This window comes from Psittacula echo (assembly GCF_963264785.1).
Source record: "Psittacula echo genome assembly, chromosome: 7".
Classification (NCBI taxonomy): domain Eukaryota; kingdom Metazoa; phylum Chordata; class Aves; order Psittaciformes; family Psittacidae; genus Psittacula; species Psittacula echo.
Genome location: NC_137740.1, coordinates 26,983,995 through 27,004,552, shown reverse-complemented (window position 1 = coordinate 27,004,552; position 20,558 = coordinate 26,983,995). Strand labels below are relative to the sequence as shown.

Here is a 20,558-nt window from a genome sequence, read left to right as displayed (position 1 = left end):
GCTGACTCATAACAGCTTTGCTTTAAGATAATGCAGCAGGAGTGGCTGAAGAAAGTAGGAAGCTGTTGAGATTGTGCAGCTCCATCTGATGCTGCTGCTGAAAGTGGATGGGGAGGAGGGGTCTGTCATGTCATTCAACCAGCATTGATGGTTGAGTTTCAGCATTGATGGTTGAGTTTGATCATTGGTGGCTTTGTGTCCTCCTGTGGCTGCATGGTCGTAGCCTGTGTGCAAGGCAGGCCCCCTCCCAGAATTAGAGGCAATAGAGAAGGGCACATCAATTTGCAAATGGTGAGGTAATTTGTGCCAGCATGACAGATGGCTTCTCATAAGGATGGCTTTTCATTATTTCTTCATGGAAATTTCAACTAGGGGAAGCCTTTGTTTGTAGCCCCAGGGGAGGGAAGGGCTGGAGGCGGTGTGGAGCTGGTAGAGTTCTGGTGCTTGAGATATTATTATTATTTTTCTTTTAAATGGTGGTATTTAAAATAACTACATAGAAATGCCAAACTGTAGACAAAATGGAATGGCATTTCTTGATGTGGCCTTACTCTGGTTTTCTTTTTTGATCCATGGGTTAAGCAGTTTGTCGCTTCTTGAAAAATGCAAATAATTGCACCAATTTTATCTCTGTTTTGGCTGTGTGGGTGCTTGTAATGGGTGTTGCAGATGCATCTCAGGAGCATTACAGATGTGTGTATTCAGAGCTCTTTTCAAAAGGGCGTAAATCAGTGCAAGAAGTGAAAGGTTTGGAAAGGTTTCCAGAAATGCCTGGTTTCACCTTTATGCAACTGAATCACGTAGCTATTTTTTTCTTTCCTCTCATTTAATTTTCTACTTCACATCTAGAGAAGCCACTTTTTTCAGCTTGCTTTGGCTTCTGTTTTGTTTTTTGGCTTCTGTTTGGAGTCTGTTTTGGGATACCTGGTGTTTAAGGGCATTGCAGCACCAGATTCAGAAATGAGACCGACCTGTTTCTATAACAGAAGATGTTTCTGTCCCTTGTATCAGTAGAAAATATCCCTGTGAAACAGATTGCAACATACAGTCCAAGCACTGAAGACATTTGGAGTTAACTTTGCCATTCCGCTTAGTTCCCAGTGTTCATCAAGGAGGAGCAGTAGGGCAGCAGCCTGCTCATATCTTTATCTCAAGGCACATGAAATCAAGATGAGCATCCTTACCCTGACCATTCTGTCTGTGCTTCCTTCTACCATGCAGCCTTTCTCCAGCATGCATAATCCCTTTTCCTAAGCAGGGCTCTAGAAACAAGACTGTTTCTTGCATTTTTCTGCATTGTCAGTCACAGGTAGGTATTATGGGTCACAGATTGCCTTACTGTGTGATTACAGAGTAGCAGTAAGAGAGGTCAATTGAGGCATTTGCAGTGCACCTGCTTTGTTATGAGAAAAAGATGAATTATTTCTAAAATGTTTTGCAGAGGCATTTCTAGGAAGATGCATTTGTGGGTTGGTGGATTTTTAGAGATTTTTATTGTATACTTCAGTTGTGTGTGGTGGTCCATTTGCTGCAGCATGGAAAGGACAATGGAGTTGCATATAGCTCCTCATCTCTCCGGTGGTTTCCATTTGTTGCTGAACCTCTGAAGTCAGAACATGAATACTGATTCCACTTGATTAATTCAGAAGCTGCTCTAAACTCCAGCAGCCGTTTTGTGCAGGAAATATTTCAAGGGAAGAAACTCACTTCCTAGGCTTAGCCAGTGAAAACAAGCTTGACTTGCTGCAAATGGACACAGCAAAAGTTACTGCTGTTTCTCACAATTAGAACCAAGTCCTTAAATCTTCTTTCTGCAATGCTTCCTCAAATACTGTTGCTGGAGTCAGGATATATCAAGATACGTGTGTACTTTTTTTTTTATCATGGGAGTTGTTTTATACCAGTGAGGTTCACTGGGAATTCATGCCACTTTTTCAGGTTATCTCCAGTTTAGACTGATGTCCAAGTAGCTGCATGCTGCTGTTAGCAGCAAATAGTCTCTGAATATCCAGTAAAAGTTAAAATACTGGAAATGGCACAAAAATGTTGCAGGGAGCTGTTGGATGCAAATAAAGTTATAGCAATAATCATGTGAGCATCCCTTCTGCTTTACACACGTGGGGAGTGCAGCTGGCTGTCTGGGCTTGATCTAGCTGCTGGGGTCTGCATTGAAAGGGCACAGGGACACGGACCACATCACAGCCAAGGAGGAAGAGACTCACAAAGGTGTGTGTGAGTGATGTTCTGCAGTCCCCTCACATGCTGTGGCAGGCAGAGCCCAGCTATCTCATGCATAAGACACCACCATGGCATGGGGAGGAGGGAAGTTGTGTGAAGCACCACAACTTCTGTCCTTGGTGTTTTATGCATACAGGAGGTCTCACTCAGGCCTGTGGCGTTTCTGTCATCTCTGCTGTGAGCAATGGGTTGTTGTTTTGATCCCTGATCTCTCAAAGCCATGCTGGGCTGGCTTTGCCCTGGAAGCCTGGAGGAGTCTTTGCCAGCAGGGTGGCAAGCACAGCCTGTGATCTCAAGCTGCATGGCTTCGTCCTGCAGTGTAGCTGCTCATTACACAGCATGGTTATGTGCTGTGTTTGGGGTTCAGCTCAGAGCACGCAGCACCCCAAGACAGGTCGTACATAAGGAGCCTTAGGACTAGCTGTTCAGTGTGACAGTGTTCCTGAAGGCAGGTGAATTAGGCAGCTCTGAGACAAAATCTCCAGGTACAGCTCTTATAGTGAAAAAACAGTAGCAGTCATCTCTTCCCTGGTCAAGAAGACAAAATCCATACATTGCTTTTGGTTAATCTAGGAAGAAAAAAATTAAATAGTTTCATTTATTTTCAATAACTCATTCAGGTAGAATGGGTAAGTAGTTTTAGTGTTGATTTATGAGCTGTTGCAAAATGCAAGAGCTGTTTATGATGGCAAATTTAATTGATCTTGACTCCAAGAATTCCAGTACTGCAGTATTTTATTGCAGAAGAATTTTCTTCATCTCCAGTCCTGCCATTTGGAGTAATAAGGACAGTTCACCTTTATGCAGCCCAAGAGGAGACTGCAAAATCAGGTGCTGGGAAGAGAACCCAGATGTCCTGATTCACAGTCCCAGGTCTGCTCTTCCAGAGGAAAAGCCTTTCTTTATTAAAAAAAATAATAATGGCCCCACCCATCATGAGTAATAATCCATGTTTTATCATGCAAATAGCAAGTAGTGTCTGATAGGCTCATTTGTCTCATTTACCCCTCCATGGGAATTTGGCCGTGCCAGTAACTTGACCCCACCAGCCTAAAGCAGCATACTTGTTCCAGTGGGCCTTGACCATGGTGCTGACTGATATCTATGCACCTTCCCATGGTGTAAAGCTTCCAGTAGTGGTTTGGTCTTTCAAAATGAGCCTTGGTGCTGGCTGTGCTAGCAGCTGTACTGGATGATGCAGTCCTGAAAGAAGTATCTATGTTTCTTAGATGACAAGTGACGACACTCTCCAGTCATTTCGATTTGGGGTTCCTGCTACCAAATACTTGTACTCTGGGTAGCTTCACTATCTCTCCTAGCCCAGTTCATTCTCTTCCTCCAGAAGCAGCACTCTCATATGGGTGTTTGGCATAGCACAGGAGGAGCAGTGCAGTTTGTGTTTGCATTTATGTGTAAATCCGCCAGAAAACCTTTTTATTCTTAACGGCTCAGATTCCTCCTCAGTGTGACTGAGTATTGCCGAGCCACAGGATTTAGCGTTGCTGCCTTCAAGTGTTGTGGGCCCATTTTCTCAAAGGCTTATCTGTTTGCTTTTTCTAATTAAGTATGAGTTCAGGGCCAAGCTACATCCCACTGTCTATTTAAGAAAGATAAAATGCCAGAAATCCTGCTTTGGGCCTATGAAGTCAGGTCAGAAGAATTGGGCTCAAAGAACATATTGTATTCTGTTTTTCCTCTCGGTCTGAGTGTTTTAATATCTGCAGACTGGAGAGGCTTTGCAGTGTTGTCTCTGGTGTGCTGTGATATGCTGAGACACTGCTCCTGGGGACTGCTGCAGGCAGTATACTCTTCTCCTGTTCAACTCATTTTGGGCTCTTGGGCATCAGGCTGCCCTAGCTAATGCCTCCCAGCAGCTACAAGAGATGTGTTGGGAAGTGTGCTGTGCCACACTCTGCCTTGTCAGTGTGGGGAGACAGGAGGTGCAGTGACAGTGGCTTCTCTGTGTGTCTCAGCTGGCACTGGAAATGCAGGTTGCTCTTACATTTGCTGACATGCTGGTACCATGCTTTGCTTGCACCAAGTCCCTTCGAGACTGGGCATTTTGATGGTAGGAGGAATGGAGTGGAAAGGAGCACTCGGAAGGAAAAGGGGTTTTGACTGTGCTGTTTGTACTGAAACTATTTACTAATGACAAGAAAAAATAATAATAAAAAAAAGAAAGCACAAGGCACTGCATAGCTTTTTCCACACAGCCCAGTTTTTGTGTCAGCCTGAGCGTGCCGTGAGTCACACTGCACCTGTTGACTGTACTTGGGGATTGTGCCTGGGAGCTGCCCAGAGATCCCCAAGAGAACCTGCTGCTGCTGCCACTCCTTTCATATTGTCTCTTCTGCCCCTCAGCCTCTCTTTCCCAACTTCACTGTAAACAGTCATTCTGTATTGATTATTACTGCTTGTACTCTGTATTGATTATTACTGCTTGTACTCTTTGTGTTATTATGCCTCTGCACAGGTGATGCATGAATCCATCACAGCAAAAACAGTCCTCACTTCCCAGAACCCACAGTCCAGCTGCTTCTTGCCGTGTCAATAGTCTGTAGCTCTAAGGGAGGGTTGATGTTTGCTTTGGTATTTTTTTTTTTTCTCTCTTATTTAAACACCTCTACCTCTGTCTTCCTTGTCACTGTGTGTGGATTCACATGCACCTCTAGCAGTGTTTTCATCCAAATTTTATCTTCTTACACAAGATTTAAGAGTTGAATTTTCTTGGAGCTCTCTAGGAAGCCTGGTGTTATGCAGGAATATCCTATCCTATTTTCCTAATGAGAGATAAATAGCTTGGAAGAGGTGTACAAATGAAAGCAGAAGTTTGCAGGTTCTCTAGAAATGGATATAGAATTCTTGCCCTGCTTTATAAAACTATGGTTTGCTTCCACTGAAAACACTACATTTTTGCCTCTGATTTTAATGGGGACAGGACCAAGGGCTGTGGAGAACATAAGCAGAACTTATTTTCTCCTGCAGACTTGCAGGCTAAGTTACCTTCTTTCTGGCTGCAGAACGCTGCGATGACTGGGGTGTGGACACCATGAAGCAGATCCAGATTTATGAAGGGGAACCTGCCAAGATCAAATGCCCACTTTTTGAGACCTTCTTAAAGTACAACTACAGCACAGCCCATTCTGCAGGCTTAACCCTGATCTGGTACAGGACTGCACAGAACCGGGATCTGGAGGAGCCCATTAATTTTCGTCTCCCAGACAATCACATCAGTAAGGAGAAAGACACCCTTTGGTTCTGGCCTGCTCTTCTCAATGACACTGGGAATTATACATGCATGCTCAGGTAGGTTGTACGGTTCAGGTTATACTTCTATAAGTCTCCAGCGTAACTGAAGGACTTTCAGTTGGAAGCAGGAAAATTATGCTGTTAGCACCAGATCTTTCTGTAGGGGGAAGACCATTTACAAAATCATTAATGGGGAAAGAATGTTACAATTATGAGACCACTCAGTGTTGAGCCAGTTTACTTTGTAATAATGCTTGGAGCTTTGCAAACATTAATGAGCATGCCTCTCCTTGCTGACTGCAGGTGTCCATGAAAATATTATTGTTGAGCTCATGGCAAATTCCACAGGCACTCACCATTAAGAAGTGATCTGTATGTCTAGAGTAAAAATAGCTTCAGATGCAGGGGTAATGTTTTGACTGCATGCTAATTTGGCTAAGATTCATGAGATTCAGACTTCTGGGAAATTAAGTGTCTCTAAGTGTGGTACAAAATGAACATAGCATCTGCTATGCAACTGAGCACAAGAGCTCTTTTTGATCTTCCTCACATTGTCTCTTGTTCATTGTGTCTTTGACCTTATTATCTGCTTTACCAGCAGGGGAGAGGATGTTGCTTGTTAGTCATCTTTATAGGCTTTTCTGAGCTGTGTGGCCATCTCTGATGAAGTTTTTTCCCATACATAAATGAGTCAACTGAAGTTGTATATACCTCATCAGTGCTATGATACTCATTATTGTAGATGTGATTTTTATTTCATTGAACTGCTATAGGAGTAAGCAAGTTTTAACTAATCATCAGCCCTATCCTCCTCTGTCCTTAGAAATGCAACCTACTGCAGCAAAGTTGCGTTTCCCTTGGAGGTTGTTCCGAAAGACCAACACTCTTGTGTGAGCCATTCAATAAAACCCATTGAGGAGATGTTCTACTTGGAGCATACCAATGAGATCATATGTCCAGACATCGATGGGTTTTACCCTGCTAGTGTAACACCAACTGTCAAGTGGTACTTGGTAAGAAAGACTTGTTTGGTTAGTTGGGGAATGCAGTGTTGTATCTGAAAAAGCAATGGCTGTCATGAGAATTATAGAGCTAAGTTTTAGAGCCTCCACAGTGACAAAGCTGTTAATGAAGCTTTTGTAATTTTAAGAACTCTTTTTTTTTTCTATTGAGTTCAAGGGTAAAAATGCTCTTGGGTGGGAGCTGAGAGCTAGCACTGGAACCTTTTTGATCAGCATGCACAAGTGGAGAATAGCAGGAATTTAGAAACCTCAGTTCAGCTGTGGGGAGTATATTTAACCTGTTGTATGAGCCAGTCGCTATCCCTGTAAAGGACACTGTGATTCATATTCCCTCTTCTGTAAAAAAACAAAACCAGTGAAAATAGCATCCTTTCCAAAATTCCCCAAGGTCAGGAAATGAAGCTGTACATCAGGCTGCTGCAAGGACCGTAGCTGCCTATTTGACACAATTCAGCAAACCTCTTTTCTGAATATGGTGACATTCTTGGCCCACCCTCCATACGGCTCTGGCAATTAGGCTGTCTCCAGTCATCCTCAGACTCTTGCCTAAAGAATCACTGCTCAATGTTATTAAATTTTGACTTTGGTGTTTTTCTCTAGGTGGATGCCTTTGGTCAAGAGAGAATAAGAATTCTCAGGGGGTGTGCAGCCAGAGGGTTGTGGGTCTGAATTCTCTATCAACTCTTAAAAAGCTTCTGGATTTCTAGATAGAAGGTTCTTTATGAGTGGATGTAATTATAAAGGATGTTGACAACAAGTATATCTGCTGATTTAAAAAAAAAAAAAGAAAAACCACAAAAAACCAACAAAACACACACACAAAAAAAACCAGAAAAAATGCCGAACAAACAAAAACAACAACAAAACACAACAAACCAACCAAACAAAAAACCCCAACCACCCCAAAAGAATAAAGACAACTCTAAAACCTTTCAGGAAAAAGTTACTTTTGTATCCAAGTGGAGCAGTTTCACTCCAGTAGTTGAAATCCTGTACTTGTCCCATTCATTCAAATTCACATCTCAGCAATCAATTAGCAGGATGAAACAAAAAGCCCCAAGGAAGTAATTTTTCAGGCTGCAAGTCATCCCATGCCTAATAAAAATCATTAAAGGTAGTATATGACCCATGTCTTAAACTGCCCCATTAGGTTGTATCTGATTTAGAAATGTACCATCCAGAAATAATCTCTTATAAAATATGCACATCTTTGGGTTTTATGACAATCAAGATGTCATCTATGTACTCCCTTCTGAAAAGGGATCTCTAGCTAGGTATTTGGCAGAGGTTTCCTGCCTTGCCTGACAGAAAGGGAAGAGTTATTAAACTTTCGGTACTACAGATTCTCATTTGCCAGTTACCAATTCTGGGGCCTCGTCCTCAGCTAAAGTCAGTCAGGGTAGCTTGATTAGTCCCGAAAGACTGACATCAACAGGGGACATGTCCTTTAGTCTTAGTGTCCATTTGTGAATACATCATCATGTTCTTCCTCTCTCTTCTTACTTTCATTCTGCTGAGGTGCTCACCTTGCCTGCAAATGTACTTCTGGACCAGAGATCTCTCTTTTATAAAATTGTCTGTATTTGAGGTGGGATAAAACTATTAGGGTCATCTGTTTCTTCACCTCGTTTGTATTCCAACATGCCTGAAGTATTTAGGTCTGACCTACAACACAATCCCAAGTATCATGTTCGTAGTTTTAAAAAGATCTTTGTAGCAGTGTTTAAGCCAATATTTTTACTTTTGGATCCCAAAACTCAAGTGTTTTTCTATCTGACTCCAGAACTGCAACTTGGTGGATGGCTTCTATGAGCGATACCCTCAAGGGCCTAGGCTTGTCATCGTTGTTGTCCGCAGTGTGTATAGAGGGAATTACACTTGTATTGTGACATTCAAGGACCACGGAAGAACCTATAATCTCACCAGAACCATAAACATGAAGGTGGTGGGTAAGAATGATTTTATAATGCATAAAATGCAGGTGGATAACTGCAGAAGTGGTGAAAACAGCTAGAAGAATCTGTCACAGGATCCATTTGTAGTTGGTGCTCAATCTGCATTACCCAGCTGACCTGGTATATTTTTGCTTGCTGGGGTCAGCCTTGTGTACTGCCCATAACATGTTGCACTGGAGGTCCTAACCACCACCATGTCTAAAGCTCCAAGCAACACAGCTTGTGAACAGGCTTAGGCTGGTGAGATACAGCCCATGAGATGGCCAGGGATACCCTCTGCTGGCATATGAATGCGTAACCCAGGCATTCTTGCTCATTTTTGTTTCCAGTGCCCTTTTCTCATCATTGTTTGTGAGATTGTCCCATTATAGCCAACTTGCCTTGTTTTTCTTGGAATCCCAAAGCTTTGTGTGCCGAGGCTGAGATTGTAAATTGGCCAGGCAGGGCTCCAGTTACCCAGCCCAGTGTTTGGACAGATCCATCCCAGGCACAAGGGCTCAGCCAACCTGCCAGGGAATTGTAGACAGAACTTAAAAACCTAGGGAACAGTAGAGCACCTGCTGAGTCCCATGGCAACTGCTTCTTTAACATTAAATACTTATAACAGGAAGTGATGCTTTTATTCTGTTTTGCAGAAGCACCAGTAAAAAGAAACCAATACAGGTTGTGCCTTATGGGAGATGTTGAGTGGGAGATGAGATGGGTATGGAGCTCTTCTGATGTCAAAGGCACAAAAACTTGTATATAGACTTACCTAAAATTTAGTGGAGCCTCAAAATCTGGGTCTGGCCAAGTTTGGGGCTAGGATTAGATTTGTCTTTGCACAGAACTCCGCATCAGGATGATATCACAAGCTGAATTGGAGCATGTGGAATGGGGTGTAAGGGTGTCATGAGTGAGACTGCAAGGACACCACCAGGTTCTCATAAAGTCCGGTTCCCCATGGAGGGCTCTCTGTTCTCTCCTGCAGGATCTCCAAACAAGGCTTTGCCACCACAATTCGTCTCTCCAAATGAGAAAGTTGTCTACGAAGTGGAAGCAGGTAAATTGCAATGCTTGCTGCATTCTGTTGCTGCTCTGGCAGCCTGCCTGCTGGGACAGGATGGGAAGACCCAGCCAGGCACAGAAGCTCTCTCCTTCCCCTGCATCCCGAGTGCTTTTGCTTTGCGGAGGCCATGAGCTGCCACAATGATGCCTGGCAGACAGTGTGGAGTGCCAGTTCTCAGTGCCAGAATAGGAAAGCTTTAAAAGTTTCTTTTTGCAAGAATAAATAAACAGCCATGGAGATGCAGGACTGCAGCTTCAGAGTTGGATGAAATGGGGACCATCAGCTGCTTAAAGAAATTCCTGTAGGAGTATGTCTCAGCCCTGTCTCTGGCTGTGCTTTGCTCCAACCCTCCTTCATTCAGTCCTACAGTGGCTCCAGCATCCTGGCCACATCTTGCTCATCTCCTCTCCCTTTTCGGCCAATTACTTCCTAATTAATGACAGCTCTCCATTTGCTGGCGTCACAGCATTGTGTACTACACCACTTCCCCCACCCCATCAGTTTATACTGATAGCTCTTTGGAGCAATTCCCTATATTGAATGGATTGTGTCCCATTACACTGCTGTAATAAATGTGGTGCCAGTGATGATTAGCAGCAGTCTTCACTTTAAAGCACTGCTTTTTTGGCTTAGAAGGTCAGACTTCTTCTGTAGTCATTCTGTAAGATAAAATCACTTACGGGCTGATCACAAAGATATTCATGCTCCAAGCCTGATCTTGAAGGAAAGTTAAATGGCTGAACAAGTGCTCCCATACCAAAATGCTTTTATGAAGCTGGATCCTTTGCTTTATGGCATCTGTCTCATGTGCAGTGGGGATGATTAACACTGCCTGGCTTTCGAAGGAAGTGGTTGGCATGGACCACCTCCCTTCAGATGTGTCGCTTGGTGCAGTCAAGGAATTCGTAACACATTTGAGAAGGCAGGATATTTTCTCCTATTTATTTGTCTGTCATAACAGTCTAGCACCCTGTACATGTTGATTTATCAGATGTCTGAAGGCGGGTGCTGCCCTCATTCCCTTATAAAGGGAGGCAGAGCTCAGGATGATAGGACCATTGGAAACCACAAAAGTCAGCTTGATGCTGTTCCTGCTTTGCAATATCACACCATTTTCCTTTCTTCCCAGGAGATGACCTTGTTCTGTCTTGTGAGGTCTTCTTCACCTTCCTGAAGGAATCCCGGACTGAGGTGTGGTGGACCATAGATGGGAAAAACACAGGTGACATCACGGACCCGAAGATAAAAGTCACACAAAGGTAACACAGTAATGTGAGCCTTCATTTGTATTTAAACCTCTCTTGGGTCCTGCAGAGGAGAATGGGCAGAGACATGTGACAGTCCCATTTTCCCTTGCAAGGGAATGTGGGGTCCCCCAATTCCTTGTTAATCAGAAACCCCTGGGCTTGCACTGTGCCGTGACAAACCAGGAGCTCCAGGAAGGAGGCCTGCAGATCTGGACGATGTCTTGTCTTACAGAAGGATTTGAGAGAACTTCATTTACCAATTAACATCATTCTTTGTTCAGGTCTTGATAGTGGTGCCAACAGCTGATGCTATTGTGGAACTGCTAAAACAGGAGCAGGCACTATTTTATTTAGAGGAATGTTCCCAAATAGCTTTAATGATAAAAAGGTTTCAAAAAACAGAGGTTGAAAACAGAAATGTGGTATTACAGATAGTATTGATTAGAAGAAATAGGGATTCATTTACATGAAGAACTCAAATGAGGTTCTGAATCCCATTTGCTGTGTGCTGAATTACACGTGAAAGGCAGTTTTTGAGCCAATAGGTTTGCAAACCTATGTAGAAAAAGGAAAGGCAAAAGTAAATACTATTATCCCCATCTTGCAGATGAGCAGTTCAGGCAGAGACACAAACTGACTCATTCAGGATTGCACAGGGAATGTGATGTGAGCTCTGAATCCTGAGTTCACAAGATCTTGTCGCTTTGCAAGCAAGAATTTCCTTTCTCTAAAATGCAATGTGACACAGCTGCAATGAGAAAATTGAGTGGCAAAATAAATATTAAGGCAAATCAGATAAACAGCTCCAGCTCTGTTAAAATCTGAAGTGTGTATCGATTCATAAGTATCAGTTTAGGTCGGTTGGTTGGTTGGTTTTTTTGAGTTTTTTTTGGTTTTGAAAGAAAGAATTGGGTTACCTGAGGGAAAGGAGTGTTTGTCACTAAGAACATGCTGCACTTTCACATATGTAATGCTGTAGTTTTTCTCTTACAGTGAAATTACTAGAGATTTTGAAGACAAAACTATCATAAGGACTTTAACAGTTGCAAAAGCCACACCAGAGGACTTGAAACGGAATTATACTTGTTATGCCAGAAACGCCAAAGGCGAGGACCATAGCCAGGCCATAGTACGCATGAAAGGTAAAATACATGCAGAGCATGGGTGTGAAATGAAGCATGCTCAAAAGCTGTTGGTCCTGCCTTGAGCCTTACCTTGCAAAACAGCAGGGGAACAAATAATTCCATCAGGCCTTTTTCCCCAACACATTGTTCTGTTTGCGCTGCTGTCTTATTGCTGTCATACTGCACCGCTTCTTGGAGGCAAGGAGCCAAGGATGTGTGTCACATATACCCTGCCATGGTCAAGTGCCTGGGAAGAGAGAGGGGTGGATAGACCTGTCTCATCCCATCCAAGTACCACAACTGAAGCAGATCTGAGGGGACAGGTTACTTGAAATTATTTTGAGTTACTTGATTGTGTGAGGGTTTTGCGTGACACAACAGCTACCAGTAGGCATCCTCCAGAAGGCAGACTGCACTCGTTGATTTTGCTAAGGGAGTGAGACAGTCTAACCATGATGCTCTGATTTTACTCTTTGCCATGATGATGCTCCAGTCTAGATAGTGTCATCTCAGCATGGATGGTATGGACTGATACAGGTCTATTCAGTGTGGGGTTTTTCCTACATCTTTCTTTCATCAAAGATTTTGTTCCTGTTTCCCAGACCACTTCTCAGTAATAAAAACTGAGTCTTCACTATAGATATGTGAGGTTTCCTGATTAAGGCGGATACTTCTACCTCCTTATCAACCTCATCAGAGCTTCAATACTTGCTTAGTGTAGGTTGAACCTCCCCTCTCCCATAAGGGATGCTGCCCTGCCTTGTGTAGCTCATGCCAGACACCTTCTTCCCCTGGCTCTGCCTTATTAACATGGGAAGGCTTACAAAGGTCTTTACTGGACAAGATAATTCTCTTTCTTCTTGGTACTTGTCCTTCTTCCTTTTTAGTCCCATTCTGTTGAGACAAACCTTTTCTGGATCATTAGCAAGGAACTATAGAGCAAACACAACTGAGTCTGAAACCATCTGCCAGTGTGTTCATCCTACAAATGTAATTCATCTGGGATGGTTTAGTGTGGGGTGTCCCTGCGCATGGCAGGGGGGTTGGAACTAGATGATCTTAAGGTCCTTTCCAACCCTAACTATTCTATGATTCTATGATTCTATGATGTTTACATATGTAGCAAAAGTGAATCTAAAAACCTCAGATTCTTTCTCTATACAGCAGTGCCTAAATGCTGTTTTCTAGTGGGCTGATCTGTATTCTCTCTTCTTCCACTGTCTGGTTCTGGGCAGTTGAGTGGGTTTGCTCTGAGCAGACCTGGTTACTCACCATGCCTCCTTTCTGCTCTGTTCTACAGCAAAATCTAAGAACAATCCCTAACCACTGCTGGCAGGGCAACCTTAAACTAAGTTCACTGTAGACCATCCCACAGCACACAAGAACATCAAGCATGCCAGAACCTAACCCCTCAGCACTTGTCTTCCAGGTTTTAGTGAGTAACTATATATGTTGGCTCCAACTCTTTCATTAATTGGGTTATATAAGTTTCCTGCTTTTTCTGGATTACTTCCCTCTCTTTCCCATGTACTTCTGCTGCTCATCACCTGTTGAAAGTTTCTTCCTTTCTTCCTAAATTTCTTCCATCTTCTTTCTTGTAATCTAGTTTCTAACAGAACTTATCAAATCCTGGAACTTGGTGGTTTCCAGTCGCTGCTGTTCTTTTATCATGTATTTTGCCAGTATGCATGTCAGCTGCCACCTGAATTGCCATAAAAACAGAGTTGCCCAGGGATATGGTTAGAAGAGTTATTTTCTGTCCTTAATGCAAAGAAGCAGCAGTGGTGTGACAGACACTGTATGAGTTGAAGGGGGGCCTGTGATGCTCTGGCTTGATGTCCACAGGTTTTCCTATTTGTTTTTAAATATTTCAGCTTTTCTGTAATGAACTCTGATTCATCTTTCCTGGTAGAAAACAATCAGACTGTGGCTAGTTACATCCTTGCTGTCAGTCTGAGACAAGCCACAGGAACTTTATGGCTTTGATGGCCTGGGAAAATGGTGGCCATTGCCTTCATTTTACAGCAGATCAGCTTTGGCTGGCTGTCCTATAAGTAAGTGCTGCAGTGTTGTCCCAGGTGTTTGCATGTCCTGCTGAGAAGGTTATGTTCAAAAGTTGGCTTTGGACCATGCAAATGGTTTCCATCAACAGATCATTCTACCATCTAGCTGCTCCCAGGGTCTTGCTCAGACACAGAAGTCCAGCCTGTGCTTTGACTTGCTCTGTTGGGCCAACCAGACCTAGTAACCCCAAACGGGGACTCCAACATGGCCATCCATCATGTCCTGCCAGAAAAGTCTTGGCTTGGCCAGCTTGGTTCCTGGCTGTTCCTCAGTGGTATTTGCTACATGTGACACAAGCATGCTCCTGCTTAGCTGAAGGCCCAACCTGCTCTGTAAACCATATCTCCTATTTCTTTTTGAACCCAGCTGTAGCACCGAAGTACACCGTGGAGCTGGCCTGTGGACTGGGAGCAACCATTCTGCTCATTGTGGTACTTATAGTCATCTATCATGTTTATTGGCTTGAAATGGTCCTCTTCTATCGGGCTCATTTTGGAACAGATGAAACCATTCTAGGTAAGGAGCTAAAGGGCTTGCATTTATTTTACCCTGCTACAGGCCAGACCCTTCGTTTTCATATAGGAGTGTTCATATAAGCTATTTTTAACCCTTTTCACAGCATAATGACATTTTGACCTTCTATTTCTATACCTGTGTTCATTTATGTGGGTCATTTTAGAGCAAGAGAAGTCAGGTTTGGGTCAAGGGAAAGGAGAGAGAAGTCCTCTGTATTCCCTGCAGTGGTAAAGCATGGATGTATCAGGCTCCCTGGGGCACTGCCCTGCTGATGGCTAGCTGTTTCATCTGATCTAGAATGTCAAAATAAGTTGACAAGTTTCAGTAAGTCCCTGGTTTCTTTGATGAAAGGATTCATTGAAATCCAAGATTTGCTTTAAAATGTGGGAAGGCATCCAAGGGGATGGATCTGGAATAGCCTTTCTGTCTTCAGTTCTTCCACAGCTTCCCTGTATTGCTGGGAGTTCATCTCTTAGGACTCAGAGCTGAGATTTCTGCCTCTGTAGGATAAGGAGGTTGTTCAAGTCCTTGCAGCTTGGGGTGTGAACCTGCCAAGGGGGTGCTTGGAGGGTGTAGGCAGGGTGCAAGTCTCTGTCTGGTGGAACTGCTCATGGGGATAGACAGCAGTGAGAAGAAGCAATGTCAGAGATGTCAAAAGACAAAAGGACCTTAAACAGAATGTGTTAGTCATCTTGCTATGGTCTCATGCCTTCAGTGACCCAGCGGAGTCTGACTGCCCACATGTTGGTAGGGGGTAGTTAAAGAGGCGGTGCTGCTGCCTTGTAACTATGTGTCTTAATGTATGGCACCCATTAAAGTGAGCCGCCTTATATTTAGTGAGCTTTCACTGCTTTTCCTGTGAAACAAGTCAAAGGCTCAGCATGTGCAGTATTACAGGTGTCTCTTCTGCTATTTGTGTTTCTCTGTACTTCCAATGCTCAGATGGGAAGGAGTATGATGTGTACGTGTCCTACGCACGCAATGCGGAGGAGGAGGAATTTGTGCTGCTGACACTGCGGGGAGTCTTAGAGAATGAGTTTGGGTACAAGCTGTGTATCTTTGACAGAGACAGCCTCCCTGGGGGAAGTGAGTATTTCACAGGGGCTGTGCTCCATGCACACCCTCTCTTTATTGTTCTTTGATGTACTGTAAACTGATAGGGACTGGCCTATCCAGATTAATTTTATCCTTTATTTTTTCCCCCATCTCTATAATGATCTCTTTTTGATATCTTCTAATGTGTTTGCTCCACATGACAAAGTTGCAGATGCTCCAGATCACCAAAAAGGGTGTGGTGGGCAAGTGGTGGTGGTTGGTTGGTTTAGCTGCTCTCCCCAGGAGTGACGTGCAGGAGTGATTGATCTAACAGCATGAGGGAACCAGACCACTGACCTTCACGCAAACCGCTGATCTGCCTTAAAAAAAGAGAATAAGGTGAAAGCTAGAAAGGTGGCAGGGGATGTGGGATACAGACCAGACTGGCAGCTCACAGAGTGCCTGCAAAAACCAGGAATGTCTGCTTCAGGGAGGTATGGAAAGCACCTTGCCAACATCAGTGGGAAGATAAAGTGCCCTCCCAGAAGGCCTCCCACTCAATTTCATTAGAGAGTCTATATCTTAACATGGCATACAATTGAGTTGCTATGATTAAGAGTACTTTGCAGGTAGTGAGATTCATCTCTTCACTAAGATGTAGAATTTTTTTTCACTGTTTCAAGCTAAATTGTACAAGCTTCTGGACACAGCATCTCCTCAAGGGGTGCAGGAAATCACCAAGAATGGAAGTTCGTGAAGTTCTCCAGATATGCATACAGTTACACAGGTGCCACGGAAAGGGCGCAAATCTAGCCAAGACTCTCGGTTTCCAGTATCCTGACTGAATTATCCCTGACGCCTACTAAAAGTTCAAAACCTGAGCTTTTGCCAGTGCAGACTGACCTACTTTGAATTCATGGGCTTTGGGTCAGGTCCCCACTGATGACAACCTGGGCTGATAAAGTCCATTGGGGTCCCTTTTGAGAAGGACATGGGGGACTGCTGGGGTCCCAGCCCAGCTGCATGACAGAGGGAGCAGAATCAGTCTGGAATCTGTTATCTTTATCTCCTAGACTGTTGCCAGGACACAGCATCTCTAAGTTTGAAGGCAAATAAATATATGTGCCTCAGGGGACATGCAGACAGCTGCAGTCCTGGTAGTGTTCCTTCTAGCAAGAGCCTGGATGACACGGCAGGGCACCTTCCAGGCTCTATTTGCTTGATGCTAGTGTCAGGCTCTGAGCCAGTGAGCTGTTCTCACGAGTTCCTCCTGAAGACATACATCTCCCTCCTGTTCCCTTTGCCACTTCTTGCCACCCTTCCCTTCTCTCTTTGTAGGGTCTCGTTTTCCTCCCAGTGCATCATTCCTGGGCTCCCTGACCTTCAGCCTCACCCCTGGAGCACTCCCACTCCTGATCACTGTGGCAGTGACTACCAGTCTCAATCCAGCACCAGCCCCCCAGGGCACTGCTGGGGTGGCTTGTCATTGCATTGCCATTTGCAACACTGCTGGGGCTTTCCCATTGCTTCTTAGCTAGGATTTGACTCATTTTCTTGGGGAAGCATGGTTGGCCAGGAAATAAATAGCTTTTGGCAGCTGGTGTCATGCCTCTAGAGTGTGCATCTGTGTCACAGGAAGAGCTATGTTGTCATTGATGAAGAAACAGTGGGAAATGGATTATCCTGCAAGTTTGCTAATGGGAACTAATCAAACTTGCTTGACAGCTAAATGAAGTTGCCTGTCAGCGTTATTCTATTCTTCATTGTATTTTCTAACCAGTCAAGAGCATTCCCTTGTCAATGAAGTGTGGGAGATCCTGCAGCAAAGAGTGCAAAGAGGATTCGCACTTGCAAGGAATTTTCACATTAATTATGGAAAGGTGCCTAAGGACACTCTACCTGCTGATGTTAGAAAATCCAAGAGGATCCACAGTTACCATGACATGTGTCCAGCTTGAAGGGTGTCACTTTTGGGGCACTTCATTAACAGTCCTCAGAGCTTGCCACTTCTAGCCACACTCAAATCTGCATTCATCGATGATAGCAACAGGAACAGCTGGATGAGTAACAGGAGTTAGGATGGTAGTATTTTCAACCAAATTAACCCATGAGGGCACTCAGGGAGGGTGTGAATACTTAGTGTTTGGTGTGGGGAAACTGAGGCAAGATGAGTGAAGGGAGAACCCAGAGTCATTCTTGACATCTGCCAGAGGAGGATGTAAGTAGTCATTTGGACTTCCTGATGCCTCTTCAGGCTGAGTCCTTTCCAGCTGGTAGTTTTTCTGTTTTGCTTCAGAGCCTCTTTTTCCACTCTCACTACAAGGAAGGTTAAATCTGAGCCTACCAGAGCAGCCCTCTTGGCCCCATAGCATTCTTGTAGCATTGGGTAGTGTCACTGACACATAGAACAGTGCCTTTTAGATGTAGCTATCTCAGGCATCTGTGTGGCATGGGGAGGAAGAAACACATACGCAGGCAGCCTGGGGTTAGGAGTAGAAGATGTTGTTGAAGATGTCACGGTATGGGGCAGTGGGTACCAGGAGGCCCTACCTGAAATCACTTGCAGGGTTGGGAAACACCAGTATAGTTTCTAGAGAGTGCCTCCAAGGGATTTGATTGCCCCCTTCAAGAGACAACCAGGGTCACATTAGCAGCTCAGTAGCATGTTCTCAGCCATCACTAACCACCTCAATGTTTCTTTCTCCCAGTTGTCACAGACGAAACCCTGAGCTTCATCCAGAAAAGTCGACGTCTGCTTGTTGTCCTGAGCCCCAACTACGTCCTGCAGGGAACACAGGCCCTGCTGGAGCTTAAAGCTGGTCTAGAGAATATGGCCTCCAAGGGCAACATCAAAGTCTTTCTAGTGCAGTACAAAGCCATCAAGCAAAGCAAAGTGAAGGAGCTGAAGAAGGCCATGGCGGCCTTGACTGTCATTAAATGGAAAGGCGAGAAATCCAAATTCCCAAAGGGCAGGTTCTGGAAACAGTTGCGGGTGGAAATGCCAGTGACAAAAATTAGGAGGAGTCTGAGCCTTGATGGGCTTATATGTACCCCTGAAAAATGTTTGACACCGTCAGAAATCAAAACAAAACAAACCCCAGAAATCCAAAAGTTAGGCCAGGGAGTGCAACTCAACCTTTTTCCAATGAAGGACTGCTCCAAATCATTTCAGAGGGTAGCCGTGCCTCCCTGAAGCTCTTCTACTACCCTGGCAGTAGAGACACCAAAGATGCATACACCTCCTCTCTGCAAATGCATGTCCTTGTCATTAACCACAAAAGCTCTCAGCTCAAGGTTGAAATTTGGGCTGTCCAGGTGGGATGCCGTCAGCACCTTGTGATAGCATGGTATTTGTATAGGCCAGTGCTCCTAGATCCAAATCCTATGGGACCTTCATTAGCTTCCAGGACAGAACTCCTTTTTCCTCTGAAGTGGCTTCACTCTGTCCTGGTCTTTGGTCCCTGTTGCAGAGGCTGGGGAGAACAGTTTGAAAGGTGGCTCCAGTATTGAGCCTTTCATACATGTCCCAGCTGTATAGTCCTGATAACTGTGAGATCACAGTTCCGCTTCAGTGGGAGGATTGCAGACTCTTGAGGCTCCTTATCTTTGCTCTCTGCATTTCTGAAGGTGCAGGTGCACTCAGATAGTTTGGCAATCTGAAATGGCTGTTACAAAAGCATTTAAAAAAAACCCACCCCAAACCCCCAAAAAAGCTCTGTACTGTAGCATTTCTACTAATAAGTGGTCAGTCTCTGTGACTCTGCAGTCTCCCGAGTATCCCAGATCTTTCAGAGCTGTAGTGCTCATAATCCAGGGTAAATTTCTTGTTAGTACAGGCCATGGAGCATGTCTGAGAGGTGCATCTTTGTAGAGTAAACTCAGGGATTTCACAAGCACTGTAAGGAACCCCCGTTTACTACTGAACCTGCCCACTGTCTCTGTGCTGCTGGCTGGGGGAAAGCATCATGCAAGGTGCTGCCAGGGCCTCTGGGATAACACTGGATATGTGTCCAGCTCCCCAGGAGACCCTAAAAACTTATTTGAACTTACTAAAAACTACACTAGCTCTATCCAGCTGGGTAAGACTATGAGGAAAAGCTGAGAGAGCTGGGGTTGTTCAGCCTGGAGAGGGCCAGAGACCTTATTGTGGTCTTTCAGTACTTAAATGGGGCTTATAAGAAAGATGGGCACAGGCTTCTTAGTAGGTCCTGTTGCAATAGGACAAGGGGTAGAGGTTTACACTGAAAGAGAGGAGATTCAGACTAGATTTAAGGAAGGAAATTTTACAGTGAGGGTGGTGAAGCACTGGCACAGTCCAGAGAGGTGGTAGTTGCCCCATTCCTGGAAACATTCGAGGTCAGGTTGGATGGGACTCTGAGCAATCCAGCGATCTAGTTGTCCCTGCTCATTGTAGGGTGGTTGGACTAGATAACCTTTGAAAGTCCCTTCCAACCCAGACTGTTTTATGATTCTGTGAAGATTCCGTGTTCTCTGCCTGCGTACGAAAAACATCACCATTCATAATGCAGGGCTCAGGTTTAACCTATACTTAGCTTTACAAAGCAAGTCTCCACAGGTTCATTAACCTTTACACAAAATGTAAATATAAAAGTCACTGAGTACCAGTCCTTGCTTCAATGGGAGGCAGCAGGCATAGGAGGGGATCTGGTGAGTTAACCCTGCAAGACCAAGAAGGGAAGTGTCCCTTCCCTTGTAGGACAGACCAAAGCACAGCGAGACCCTGAGATTGACTGTTACTGTTGTTGACAATGTTTTCACATAAAACTACAAGCTCTGGGGGTGTCTCCATACTCCTACAGCTCCCCATGCAAGGTCCTGCCCACTTAACTGTGGAATTCAGTATTACGCATACTAAGTGCATGCTTATTTTTTATTGATAATGGTTGCTCCTGAGTCACCTCTGACTCATGCTTTCACTCTGTTGGTGTCCATCAGGTGAAGCATATCCATTCATAATGGCATTAAAAAAGCACTACGATTTGCAATCTACACATTATTCACCCAGCTGAGCAGGATGGTTTGAGGGCATCCCAGTAAAC

The 20,558-nt window shown here is 44.4% G+C and overlaps 1 protein-coding gene across 1 annotated transcript in view; it reads left to right on the top strand.

Moving 5' to 3' along the window:
• The window catches only part of IL1RAP (interleukin 1 receptor accessory protein), a 41,866-nt gene extending 23,162 nt beyond the window's left edge, over positions 1-18,704 (top strand). Inside the window, exons 3-11 of the mRNA XM_080624286.1 lie at positions 5,259-5,544; positions 6,311-6,500; positions 8,293-8,458; positions 9,435-9,506; positions 10,642-10,771; positions 11,753-11,901; positions 14,314-14,463; positions 15,406-15,549; positions 18,207-18,704. Coding sequence (XP_080480412.1) covers positions 5,259-5,544; positions 6,311-6,500; positions 8,293-8,458; positions 9,435-9,506; positions 10,642-10,771; positions 11,753-11,901; positions 14,314-14,463; positions 15,406-15,549; positions 18,207-18,691 — 1,772 coding nt within the window. The 3' untranslated portion in view covers positions 18,692-18,704. The remainder of the gene's footprint in view (positions 1-5,258; positions 5,545-6,310; positions 6,501-8,292; positions 8,459-9,434; positions 9,507-10,641; positions 10,772-11,752; positions 11,902-14,313; positions 14,464-15,405; positions 15,550-18,206) is intronic.
• The last annotated feature ends 1,854 nt before the right edge of the window (positions 18,705-20,558 follow it).